This window comes from Meriones unguiculatus, chromosome 20 (genome assembly GCF_030254825.1).
Source record: "Meriones unguiculatus strain TT.TT164.6M chromosome 20, Bangor_MerUng_6.1, whole genome shotgun sequence".
In the NCBI taxonomy this organism is placed as follows: domain Eukaryota; kingdom Metazoa; phylum Chordata; class Mammalia; order Rodentia; family Muridae; genus Meriones; species Meriones unguiculatus.
In genome coordinates, this window is record NC_083367.1 from 39,528,511 (window position 1) to 39,542,014 (window position 13,504).

General features: G+C 37.1%; 1 protein-coding gene and 1 pseudogene across 1 annotated transcript; one reads left to right on the forward strand and one right to left on the reverse strand.

The window, feature by feature from the left end:
- The window catches only part of LOC132649572 (amine sulfotransferase-like), a 35,436-nt pseudogene that overhangs the window by 1,382 nt on the left and 20,550 nt on the right, over window positions 1-13,504 (reverse strand).
- LOC132649543 (large ribosomal subunit protein P2-like) lies at window positions 9,604-9,943 on the forward strand. The gene has a single exon (XM_060373495.1). The coding sequence runs from the start codon at window positions 9,632-9,634 to the stop codon at window positions 9,941-9,943; it is 312 nt and encodes a 103-aa protein (XP_060229478.1). The 5' UTR covers window positions 9,604-9,631.

A 13,504-nucleotide genomic window follows, 5' to 3' on the forward strand; every position in this document is an offset into this window, starting at 1 on the left:
GAGGAAGTGCCAAATTGATTTCCAAAGTGGATATACAAGTTTACATGCCCAAAGCAATGGAGAAGTGTTGCCTTTATCCACATCCTCTCTAGCATGTGCTGTCACTTGAACTGATCTTAGCCATCCTGATGGGTGTAAAGTGAAGTCTCAGGGTTGTTTTGATTTGCATTTCCCTGATGAGTAATGACATTGAGCATTTCTTTAAGTGTTTCTCTGCCATTCGATATTCCTCTATTGAGAATTCTCTGTTTAGCTCTGTACAATTTTTTAATTGGATTACTTGATTTGTTGCTGTTTAACTTTTTGAGTTTTTCATATATTCTGAATATTAGCCTCTGTCAGATACAGGGTTGGTGAAGAACCTTTCCCAACCCATACGCTGTTGTTTTGTTCCAATGAGAGTGACCTTTGCTTTACAGAAACTTCAGTTTCATGAGGTCCCATTAATTGATTTTTGATCTTAGAGTCTGTGTTGTTGGCATTCTGTTTAGGAAGTTGTCTTCTGTGTGGATTCTTCCCCACTTTTTCTTCTAACAGGTTTAGTGTCTGTATTTGTTGATGTTTTTGACTCACTAGGACTTTAGTTTTATGCAGAGTGATGACTACGGATCTATTTGTATTTTTCTACATATAGACATCCAGTGAGAGGAGCATCATTTGTTGAAGATGCTATCTTGTTTCCACTGTACGGTTTTGGCTTCTTTGTCAAAAATCAAGTATCCATAGATGAATGGGTTTATTTCTGGGTCTTCTATCAGATTCCATTGATGCACCATTCTGTTTTTATGCCAGTACCATGCAGTTTTTATTACTGTTGCTTTATAGTACAGCTTGAGACAACAAGGACGTTTGTTCAACCATGTTTTTAGCAGCTTAATTTGTAATATCCAGAAGCTGGAAACAACCCAGATGTCCCTCAATAGATGAGTAGATACAAAAATTGAGGTACATATACACAGTGGTATACTACACAGCAAGTAAAAACAAGGAAATCATAAAATTTGCAGGCAAATGGTGGCAACTAAAAAAGATCATCCTGAGTGAAGTATCCCAGAAACAGAAAGACAGACATGGTATAAGCAGATATTAGACATATAATGTAGAATAATCATACTAAAATCTGTAAACCTAAAGAAGTTAAGCAAGAAGGAGGACCCTTCATAAGATGCGTAATCTTCATTCAGCAAGGCAAATGAGATAGACATCAGAAGAAGCTGAAAATAAGGAACAAGACAAGAGCCTACCACATTGAGCCTCTGAAAGTCTCTACCCAGCAGGGTATTAAGGCAGATGCTGAGACTCATACCCAAACTTTGGACAGAGTGCAGGGAATCTTATGGAAGAAAGGGGAGACAGACTTGGAAGGGTCTGGAGCTCCATAAGGAGAAACACAGAACCAACAAATCTGGACCTAGGGGGTCTTTTCTGAGATTGATACTCCAACCAGGGACCATTCACAGAGATATCCTGGATCCTCTGCATAGAAGTAGCCTGTGGAAGCTCAGTCTCCAAATGGACTCCCTAATAAGGGGAGCAGGGACTGTCTCTGACCTGAACTCAGTGGCGGGCACTTTGATCACATTGCCCTGAGAGGGGAGCCACCTGACCAGGCCACAGAGGAAGACTATGAAAGACAATCCTGAGACCTGATAAGCAAGGGTCCTATGAAAGGGGAGGAGGTCCTCCATTATCAGTGGATGGGGAAAGGACATGGGAGGAGATGATGGAAGGAGGGAGTGCAAGAATGGGAGGGAACAGGTGTGGGGCTACACCTGGGATACAAAATGAATAAATTATAATAAATAAAAATTATATTTCAAATTAGATATAGTAGGCAGCTCTATCTCATTTTTCTCAATTTTGGATACTGGTTGTGGGTTTGCCACATGTAGCCTTTATTATGTTGAGATATGTTCTCTCCAGTTCTACACTCTCCAGCACTTTCATCATGAATGTATATTTGATTTTGTCTACATCTATTCAGATGATCATGTGAGTTTTGTCTCTAAGTCCATTTTTATATGCCTTAATACATGTATGAGCTAACATATTTTGAATCAACTCTGCATTTCTGGGAAGAAGCTAACTACTTGGGGCTTGTAAGGTCATGGATTTTACTTTATTTTTCAGGTTTTGATTTTTGGAGACATTGTTTATGGCTTTCTTGGAACTTGATTTCTATGGTACACTGTTGTTGAAAAAAATTGGTGTCAGGCTAATTAATGTTAATTGTTTGCACTTTGATTATCATGGCTGCATTATTTAACCTAATATCACAATCAATAAGGCATAGACAATGTTAGATTTTATAATTTCCTTATTTACCTTGTGCTGGTCAGATATTTCACCTGTGCTATCTCAATAACATTCCCATCAACCTCCCAATCCACATCCAATGCCATCCACCTTAACTATTCCTACCTCAGCTACCTTTTATCCATAATCTTGTAAACACTTGCTTATATTTTTTCATGTTGGTGTTTTCTTCATCCATGCAATCCTCATCCTTCCTCTTGGCCCATGTAGTCCCTTCTCCAGGCTAATCCAGTGTGACCTTCTCTCTTCCAGTATTACTGCCTGTTTCCTGTGATTCTCCTGAACCTAAAGCCTGGGAAGCTTAGCCAGCCACATTTACCCCATCCTGCCCTGTCCAGGTTTCAAGCCTTTTAATCAGCCTGTCAGAAATAATGTCTAAGGCAGGTTTGCACAACTAGATAAGACAGTAACCAGATCTTGAGGGTCAGTAATAAACATCAAAATATTAGCATCTGATCAACCCCCAAGTGCAGACTGACCTTCAGTCCAGAGATTGGATTGTCTCTGCCTCTGGAATTGTACATTAAACTCATGTGACATCATGCCCAGCAAGGTCTTTATATTTGTTTTTATTTTAATTGGGGAGAAAAAAACCTAGTACCACCAGTGTAATACAAGAGAATAATTCCTACCTGCAATTAAAGATATTCTTATGCCACATATAATTGTAGCTGTTACCAGTCATCAAAAAATTTTCTTTTCATAACAAATGGAGATTCTTAAAGAAAAGTCTAATATAAGCTATAATGCGGAGATCAATGACACCTGTGGAACTCATTTCTTTTTTCCCCATTTATTTATTTATTTATTCACTTTATGCCCTGATTCGAAGCCTTCCCTACTCTCTTTCTTGTTCCCCCCTCACAGGCCCCTCCAATCCATTCTCCACTCCCCTCCTCCTCAGAGAAGGGGGATGTCGCCCTTTGGTACCAAGCCACCTTGGCACATTAAGTCACTGCAGCACTAAGCATATCCTGTCCCACTGTGGCCAGATGAGGCAGCCTGATTTTGGAAATGGGATCCACAGTCAATATAAGAGTCAGAAAGGGCCATGCTCCAGTTGTTGGGGTACCCACATGAAGTCAAGCTACAGAGCTGCTATATATGTGCAGGGGGCCTAGGGCCAGTCCTTGCATTCTCTTTGGTTGGTAATTCAGTCTCTGTGAATCCCTTTGGGTCCAAGATAGTTGACTCTGTAGGTCTTGTGGAGGTCTTGACCCCTCTGGCTCCCTCAGAGTATCCTCCAAGCTCTGCCATAGACTCCTCAAGCTATGTCTAATGTTTACGGGTCTCTGCATCTGTTTCCATCAGCAGCTGGGGGGCGATTCTCAGGGGAGTTATGCTAGGCTCCTGTCTATAAGTCTAGCAGAGTAACATTAATAGTGCCAAAGATTGGTTCTCTCTCATGAGATATTGTGCCTCCTAGAAATGACAGAGAAGCTGTGCAGATAAAAGATACTCATGATATGTCAACAACATGGCTTCTTAAGCTAGATATGAACAGTAATTCTATCAATAGACATCAGTAAAAATTGCAAAAAAAAAAGAACTATACTAAAAATTAATGACTACTGAGAGATGGAAAAATAAGACTCCTGACTGTTTTACAAATACAAAGTAGTTAGCCCTGAAACTAAATACAGAAAACCCATATAGAAGGAATCAGTTTTTGTTTAAATACTTGTAAATTTATGTATGTAACAGCAAAAAACAAAAAAGGACATTAGTTTCACAAGAAGTGGGAAGGCTCATAGGGAAATATAGAAGAAAGGGGCATGGCAAAAGTCAGAAGTAGTACAAGAAAGGAGCAAAGTGATGTAATATTTTGATTAAAATTTGCAATAAAAATTTAAAGAGAAATGTATGAACCAAAAAAAATTATAATTTCAGAATGCTATAATTGGGGGGATTTTAAAAATTAAATTGTTATCTACCTCCCAAATAAATGTATGATATATATATGCAATCTATAATTCAACATTGTTAATTTCTCCATATTCAGTGAAAAAAAATGAGACCCAAATGACATCAATTAAAGATATCAAGGTCACATAGAGCACCAGAGCTGGATAAACATCTGCAACCACCATTAATAGCCTTTTAAAATGGAAACAGTAGTATGATGTTTTCTGCTATCACATGTAATTATACTAGCAATGATTCTTGCAATTGGAATAGACAGAAAACAAATATTCACACAATAATTGATGAGCATTGGTCTAGTTTGAAGATAAGAAGTAAAATTATATTAAACCAAAAAAGACAGAAAAGGAACATTATTGTAAAATTATCTTAATTTACAGAAATTTCAATAAGACATTTAATAATTATGTACAAGCCATTATCTATCATCAAAATGGTAAGTGATGAATAACTTAAAGGAACCGAAATACATGACACGTTATGCTGTAAAATGTTGCATTAAATGATTTTACTGAAGAAAACATTTTAGTTTGGAGAGTAAAGAGCATCAGGTTAGGGGAAGCTGTTCTTCCTTCACAGCTTCTGACATAATAAGGTCACAAGGCCAGGATATGGTTGTTCATAACTATATTCCCACAACCTGGGAGGTGGAGGCAGAAAAAAAGAGTTGAAGAGAATGCTCAGTTACACAGAGCAAGTTCAAAACCATCCTTAGTCCCATGAATGAGGGAATGTCTCAAAAAGGAAAATAAAATCTCAACTGTTGATACATAACTCAATTTTAAAAAGATGAAAAAGATACCTCTGTATTTATTGTGTAGTCATGTGAATTGTTGTTTAATTGTGAAAAAAAAGTGGCATACACAAAAAGAGCAATTTAACCTCCTGCACTTAAAATATGCAGTTTGTTATTATTTTATAAAATCTGGAATAAAAGAGAACTAAAAAGTAAAATTATTCTGGACTAAGTCAAGAAAGTTGTCTCAAGTCTATATCCCAGCATTTGCAAGCAAATGGCTGGAGGAAATCAAGTTCTAGGCCAGCCTGAGCTACATGTTGTCTGTAATGCCAGCCTGGACCACACAGTATTATGTTCTTTCAAAATATAATAAAATATCACAATTTAGAGTTTCTAAAATATCCATCCCAAAGGTCAGTACTACTGATACACCTTGAAGACATGAGTCATGTGAGGTATAAGGAAGAAAAGACACATTTATTAAATACCTAAACTATGGCGCTTTATACTAAAATACTATTAAATTTTTGGTGAAACTCCTAGTTCTATTTCCATTAAGATATTTTTATGTTCTCTGTGTTGCAGTCTTTATCACCTTGAGAAAAAAAAAATGGAATTCCAGTGCTATTGCTCCAAAGGATCAGGCTAAAGAGATTCACAATATTCTGATTAGGACAGACCGTTGAGTCTAACCTTTGCTCAGGAAGGAGCCCTCATTGTGTCTGGTCCCAATTAGAGTATTTATAACCTGATCACGATCTTCTCGTGGGTTAGATTTCATATTCTGAAATGTAGCTTGTCTCACAACAGAATTCACGTCTTCTTCACTCAGTTCTTTCTCCAGAAAACTGCAGATTTTAAGCACTGAGCCTCTGAGATCCTGAAACAGTCATGGGTTGAGAAATTACTGATCTTATTATGAAAGTATGAGTTACAGCCAAACATGAGAAATGATTATGTAATTGCTGGATTCCTTCCTGGAATGCAAAGATGGCTCAACAGAAGCAAATAGTGAATGGGAGTCCTATCAGGGTCAGGAAAAATTGAATTTGGTTATTTCCACTAATACAGAAGAAAATCAAGTAAGAGTAACAAACAGTAGTAGAAAGAACATACTTCAAAAACAAAAGGCTACATGTAAAATATCTACACATTAAATCATACTCAATAGAGAAACACATAAAGATTTTCAGTTCATGTTGGAAATAGCTAAAACTTTCCTACCTCTATTGCTACAACCATGAAAGTAAATAAAGAAGAGAAAATTTGGTCAATAACAGGAAAAGCCGAATGTAAACTGAAGAATTCTAAGCAGGCCAGGTGGTTTTCAAAGGAAAAAAACTCAAGCAGAATTAATAACTTTTTACAATGGTGTAGAGTACAAAATCAGAACCATAAAAATACCAAGGGAATATGAAGAAAGTGAAGAAAATTAATAGATAAACAACCTACACTCAGTACAATTCTACTCTGAATCTCATTAAAAAAAAGCATGTTGGAAAATTCATATGAGAAGAACTGAATACATAAATAACCTAAAAAGAGAAGGTAAATTTGTGGTTTTCATACCTCAATATTTCAAAAGTTAGTAAAAAATATTGTACTCAATATGATATAGCAATGATATAAATAGAGCATGTGAACCAAATTCATTTTCTGGAACTTCATTTTTCATTTTAACATACTGTTATAATTTGTATAAATGGCTCAGGATTAAATTTCAGTATACTGTAACAAAGTTTTTTGATTAAAGACTAATAGTAAGAACTTAAACATGAAATTATGACTTCTACTTATATAAAACAAATATCAATGGACATAAAAATTCAGATAGATTCTGAAAAAATATTAGTGGCCAATTTCAATGCCTCACTTTTGATTCTAGATAGACCATCCAAATTTAAAGTCAACATAGAAAATTCAAAGCTAAATTACATCACAGATCAAAAATGTATGATAGCTATTCACACAATATTCTAGTTGTATTGTAATAAAACACTGACCAAAAACAATCAGCCAAGAAAAGGATTGTTTCTCCATTCCAGTTACTATCCATCATTAGAGAAAGTCAGGACGTGAAGAATAGAACTGAAGCAGAACTATGGAGAACCTCTGTTTGCTGACTTCCTCCTCAGGGCTTGCTCACCCTGTTTTATAATATGCAAAGGACAGCCTGCCCAGGGGTGACACAACCCACAGTGAGCTGGGCCCTATCAAATCAATCATTGAAGCAGAAAGACACACATGGTATATACTCAATTATAAGAGGATACTAGACATATAATATAGGATAAACATACTAAAATCTGTACACCTAAAGAAGCTAAGCAAGAAGGAGGACCCTGGGTGAGATGATCAATCCTCACACAGAAAGACAAACAAGATGGATATTGAAAGAAGAAAAGAGGAAACAGGACAGTGCCTAAAACAGAGGGCCTCTGAAAGACTCTACCCAGCAATATATCAAAGCAGATGCTGAGACTCAGAACCAAACTTTCGGCAGAGTGCAGGGAATCTTAAGAAAGAAGGGGGAGATAATAAGACCTGGAGAGGATAGGAGCTCCACAAGGAGAGCAACAGAACCAAAATACCTGGGACCAGAGGTCTTTTGTGAGACTGATACTCCAACCAAGGACCATTCATGGATATAACATAGAACCCCTGCTCAGATGTAGCCCATGGCAGCTCAGTATCCAAGTTGGTACCCTAATTAGGGGAATAGGTACTATGTCTAACATGAACTCAGTGGCTGGCTCTTTGATCACCTCCCACTAAGGGGGAGTAGTCTTGCCTGGCCACAGAGGAGGACAATGTAGCCAGTCCTGAAGAGACCTGATAAGCGAGGGTCAGATGAAGGGAAGGAGGACCTCCCCTATCAGTTATCTTGGAGAGGAGCATGTGAGGAGATGAGGGAGGGAAAAGTGAGATTGGGAGGTAGTGAGGGAGGGGGCTACAGCTGGGATACAAAGTGAATAAAAATTTACTTGGAAAAAAAAATAAAATGCCTCACAGACCTGTCTACAGCTAATTTGATAAAGGAATTTCCTCAGCTGACGTTCCTCTTCCATGATAACTCTAGTTGGTATTAAGTTCATGAAAAAAAAAAAAAAAAAAAAAAAAACTTCAAATCCACCCAAAAGACTTGAACTTATCCTACATAGCTATGGTAATAAAAATAACATGGTATTGATATAAAAAAAGACACAATGATCAGTGGAATAGAACTGAAGAACTACATATAAACATACATTCCTATAGCCATCTGATTTTTGAAAAAGAGGACAACTTACATTTGAGAAAAAACAGGGGCTGGAGAGATGGCTGAGGTTTTTTAGTGCCAGACTCACAACCAATATAAGAGAAGAGATAGAATGTTCAACACACGGTGCTAGTAAACTAGATAGGAACATGTAAACAAACGAAAGTAGATTCTTAGCTTAATTAATGCACAAAATTCAACTCAGAGTGGACTGATGGAATCAACATAAAATCTGATACCTTGAATCTGATAGCAGATAAAGATAGAAGCATGACTAACCTTATAGGAAAAGGAAACAAAGATCTTCTAAACATGATCCTGGTAGCACAAGAAATTAAGGCCAACAATCAACAAATGAGAACTTATGATAAAGTTTCTGAGCTGCAAAAGACACTATCATCTGATTGCAGATGTTGGCTAAAAATAGGAAAACCCTCACCAGCTCTACACCTGACAAGGAGTTAGTATCCAGAATATACAACGAATTAAAAATAAAAATCAAACCAAAAATAACTTAAAAATAAACTAAAAAAAAAAAAAACTAAACCAAACATAAGCAAGAGAGACAACCCAGTTGAAAATTGGGGCATGTAACTAAATAGAGAGTTCTTAAAAGACAATATACAAATGGCTGGGAAATCATTTTATAAATGCATGGAGACAGTACTTCAAACTGTTTTCACAGGGAAAAAAAGAAGAGGTTACAAAGTTGAGTAGGTAAATAAAGGATAAGGGTCTGGTAGGAGTGGATAAAGAGGTCAAAATGACCAAGAATATTGCAGGGAATTTTAATAGAACTAATAAAATGAGAAAAATGTATAGCAATACATAAGCATTTTCTGAAAAGGACACCAATAGCTTAGGAAGTAAAGGGGAAAAAATGGCAAATATGATCACATGAAATTAAGAGTTTTATGCAGGAAAGGAAAGAATCTGCTGAGTTAAGAGACAATCTTCAAAATAGAGAAAAATGCTTTGTTCACTACACATAAGATAAGGAATTAAATATCTAAAATATAAAGATGTACAAACTAAACACTCAATGTTCAAATCACCCAATCTGTACATGGGCTAAGAAGATGCATAGACGATTCTCAAAAGAAGGAATACAAGTGGAAATGAGCATTTGGGGAAAAAAAAAGGCATTTTACATCATATATTCAGGGACATGCTAATTGAACCTTCTTTGACTCACCTTGTCACCCCAGTCACAGTGACCATCATGATGAAAATAAATGTTCTCAAATGTGTGCAGAAAAAATAATACACATTACTAGTAAGATTATAACTTCATGCAGACACTATAGAAATCAACATGAAGTTTTCTTTTAAAAAACTAAAATAAAAATACTGTATGGAGGTCGCACACGTGAGGCCTGTCTGCCACTGCCGACATGTGTTACATCGCCTCGGACTTGCTGGCCGCCCTTCGGGGCAACTCCTCTCCTAGCACCAAAGACATCAAGACGGTAGTAGACAGTGTGGACATGGAGACAGACGATGACCAGCTCAACAAGGTCATCAGTGAGCTGAATGGAAAAGACATTGACGATGTCATTGCTCAGGGTGTTGGCAAGCTTGGCAGTGTGCCTGCTTGTGGGGCTGTGGCTGTTTCTGCTGCCCCTGGCTCTGCAGCTCCTGCTGCTAGTTTTGCCCCCGCAGTAGCAGGGGAGAAGAAAAACATGGGATTTGGCTTGTTTGATTAAATTCCTGCTCCCCTGCAAATAAAACCTTTTTCTACATATCTACATATCTTGAAAAAAAATACTGTAGGGACTTATGATAGTTTTGTGCACAAACCTGAAAGATTCTAAGTCAGTATAAGGTATAGATACTTGCACATACATCTTTGTCTTTAATTATTTTATTGCAAGTATATATATATATATATATATATATATATATGCATGTTTACAGCTGTGTATGGACACACACATGCATACCTAAAGGTCAGAGGGACATATACAGTAACTTGTTCTCCCCTTCTACTATGTGGGTCCCAAGGATCAAATTCATTTAGTCAGGAAGTAGCCTTTACCATCTGAGCAATCTCATTCAACCTATGTACTTGTTTTTATAGCCTTGCTTTTCATGATAGCCTGAAATAAAACCAGCCAAAAAGTCTATCAATATACAACTGCATGAAGAAAAAATGTAGTAAACAATGGAATTATGTACAGTCATAAAAAAATATCAGAACAGGACACTCATGAAAATGGATAAAACTGGATGCCAATATGAAATAAGCCAGATTCAAAAAGACACATACTGCATGTTTTCTTTAACATATGGAAACCATATATAAAAGTTTATACATGTTTGTTGGAGAATATTTGATCACATTGTGCAGCTGGAGACTGTGAACCAGAAAATGTGTGCATACATACACACATACATACAGACACAAACCTAGTTCTTCTTATGGTGTGGCTCAGCCCTACCACAAACCTTTAACCCAAGATCTTTCTGTTTACTCTAAGGAAATACTTCAGGTGTAGCTCAGACTTAGCAAACACCTCTAATCCCAGAGCTAAATAAAATCAACAATAGTTCAAGCAGACAGTTGAAAGGGATTGAACATAAGTAAACACAAAGGAGGGACACTGAGTTGAGATTATTTAAGACAGGGTGGTGAAGGAGAAAAGGTGGTTTTCCCTGGGATGTAAGGTCACTTATAAGGGCTTTTTCCATGCTATACAAAAGAAGGGTACAAGGGAAGATAGGTGAGAGTGAGAGTGTTGGGAGATAGGGGTGGAAGGGTACTGTGTGTGTGTGTATGTGTGTGTGTGTGTATGTGTATGTAGAATCAACAAATTTGTTTGAAATATCATAAGAAAGCATAATACAGTGTGTATTTAATGAAAAATAAATTCTAATTTTAAAACAATAAAAATAAACAAACATGACAACTGCAAAAAGGGGGGGTGCTTTTTTTTCCTTCTGAGATGTTGGCTGAGTAGAAAGGTCCACTGGGTCCTTTGTCTGCTTCTCTGAGCTAATAGATTTTCACACACACACACACCATCTGTCTACTGAGTCTTCATTCATAAAATTGAGTGATTTTATTTTTAAAAACAGTATTTTGGCACTTCAACTTGTGGCATAACCACATGGACAAAGATATCACTCTGGCATTAGACAAAGTGAGAAGCCATCATATTTGGTGAGTCAAACGGGAATTCTTCAAGGAGAAAGTTATGGATGGCAAATACAATAATAGAAGGCTTTCAGACCCTAATGCTACTCTAGATGGCTTGAAAATAGCACAAAATGAAAAGGTAAATAAATTAACTGAAATTTGCCCAATACTGCTTATGATTATTATCATTTTGATATTTTGTACTTTTTTCTTAACAGCCATAATGGCTTTCTGTACTCACTCAAACAAAAAGTGAATTCATAAGTTAGAAAAATAACATAGAGACACTTATAACTGAGATTAAGAAAAATACTCAGATACAGAAAGATGAATTTAGACAAGCCTTACAATGACCTAGAAAAATAGCCAGACACAGACAGAGGAATTTAGACAAGCCATTGAAAGAACTAATAAATATATGCAGACATAGTTAGAGAATTTAGACAAGAGCCTACTATCCCACTACATGAGGAAACTGAAAGGGGCAGCACAAAATTATTAGAAACCTAATCTTAGTTTATCCAATTACCATGCAAGACACACCAGAAGAACATAGACACCCCTAAAGTTATAAGTAAATTAAATGGAATCCTACAGACATATTCTATTTCAGGAGATTTAGGGAAATGGTGTTTTCTTATAGTAGGCATTCATCCTAGTTGGAATAGTTTGTAGCACACAAATAGCCGCAAAAGCCACTCAGAATCTACTCTCAGTCAGATATGGATATTTTATTGTATGCACACCCTATGAGGGAGGGAGGGTGAGATTGAGAGGGAATGAGAAAGAAGCTGCAGCTGGGATACAAAATGAATGAACTGTAATTAATATAAAAATAAAGATTTAATTAAAAAATCCCAGAAGCAGAAACACACACATGGTATATACTCACTTATAAGTGGACACGACCTATAAGATAGGATAAAACATACTAAAATCTGAACACCTAAAGAAGCTAAACAAAAAGGAGGACCCGGGATAAGATGATTGATCCTCACTTAAAAAGACAAACAAGATGGACATTGGAAGTAGGAGAAAACAAGTAACAGGACAGGACCCTACCACAGATGGCCTCTGAAAGACTCTTCCAAGCAGTGTATCAAAGCAGATGCTAAGAAGACATATAACCAAGCTTTGGGCAGAATGGAAAGTCATATGAAAGGAGGAGGAGTTAGTAAGACCTGAAGAGGGCAAGAGTCCCACAAGGACCAAATATATCTGGGCACAGGGGTCTTTTCTGAGACTGATTCTCCAACCAAGGACGATTCATGACTATAACCTAGAACCCTTGCTCGGGTGTAGCCCATGGTAGCTCAGTATCCAAGTGGGTACCCTAGTAAGATGAACAATGACTATCTCTGACATGAACTCAGTGGCTGGCTCTTTAACACTCTTTCCGAGGGAGAAGCAGCCTTGCAAGGCCACAGAGGAGGACATTGCAGCCAGTCTTGATGAGACCTGATAAGCTAGGGTCAGATGGAAAGGGGAGGAGGACCACCCCTATCAGTGGACTTGGAGAGGGGTATGGGAGGAGATGAGAGAGGGAGGGTGGAATTGGGAGGGAATGAGTGAGGGGACTACAGCTGGGATGCAAAGCCAATAAAATGTAATTAATGTAAAAAATAAAAATTTACTTTACAAGAGGCAATGCAGAGTTCTAGTCTTTTTGAAAGCTACTATCAAAAACTGTTTAGGATAATTAAGAAATGCAAATTCATAGTCAATCAAACTTGTGGTTTTGTTAGGTACTGGTTTAGATAATCACAGGTGTTTCCTAAGTTAATTAGATAGTTAATAACTAGAGACAAGTAACATTTGCCTATTCAAATATACTGAGATACATACATGATCTTCAAAACCTCAGAGATCTGTAGAATATGGCACTTAAACATGGTTTATTAATTTAAGACTTTTTTGATAATGAGACATGTCAGCTTCTGGCAGGACGACTATACTAAGTCAAAGAAGATGAAGACTATCAAAGAACCTCCTTATGGACTTTGGTTCAAATGTGACAAGCTGCCATTAGGCAAGAACTTGCCCTGCTTCAACTGCTGGAAATGTGCTGTTCAAGCTATGATCAGGGAAGACACAAAGAAAGCCAAATGCAGAACTCTGCCAGGACAAG

Excerpts from the sequence above, each read along its gene's own strand:
- LOC132649543 (XM_060373495.1), top strand. The coding sequence starts at position 9,632 with ATGTGTTACATCGCCTCGGACTTGCTGGCCGCCCTTCGGGGCAACTCC.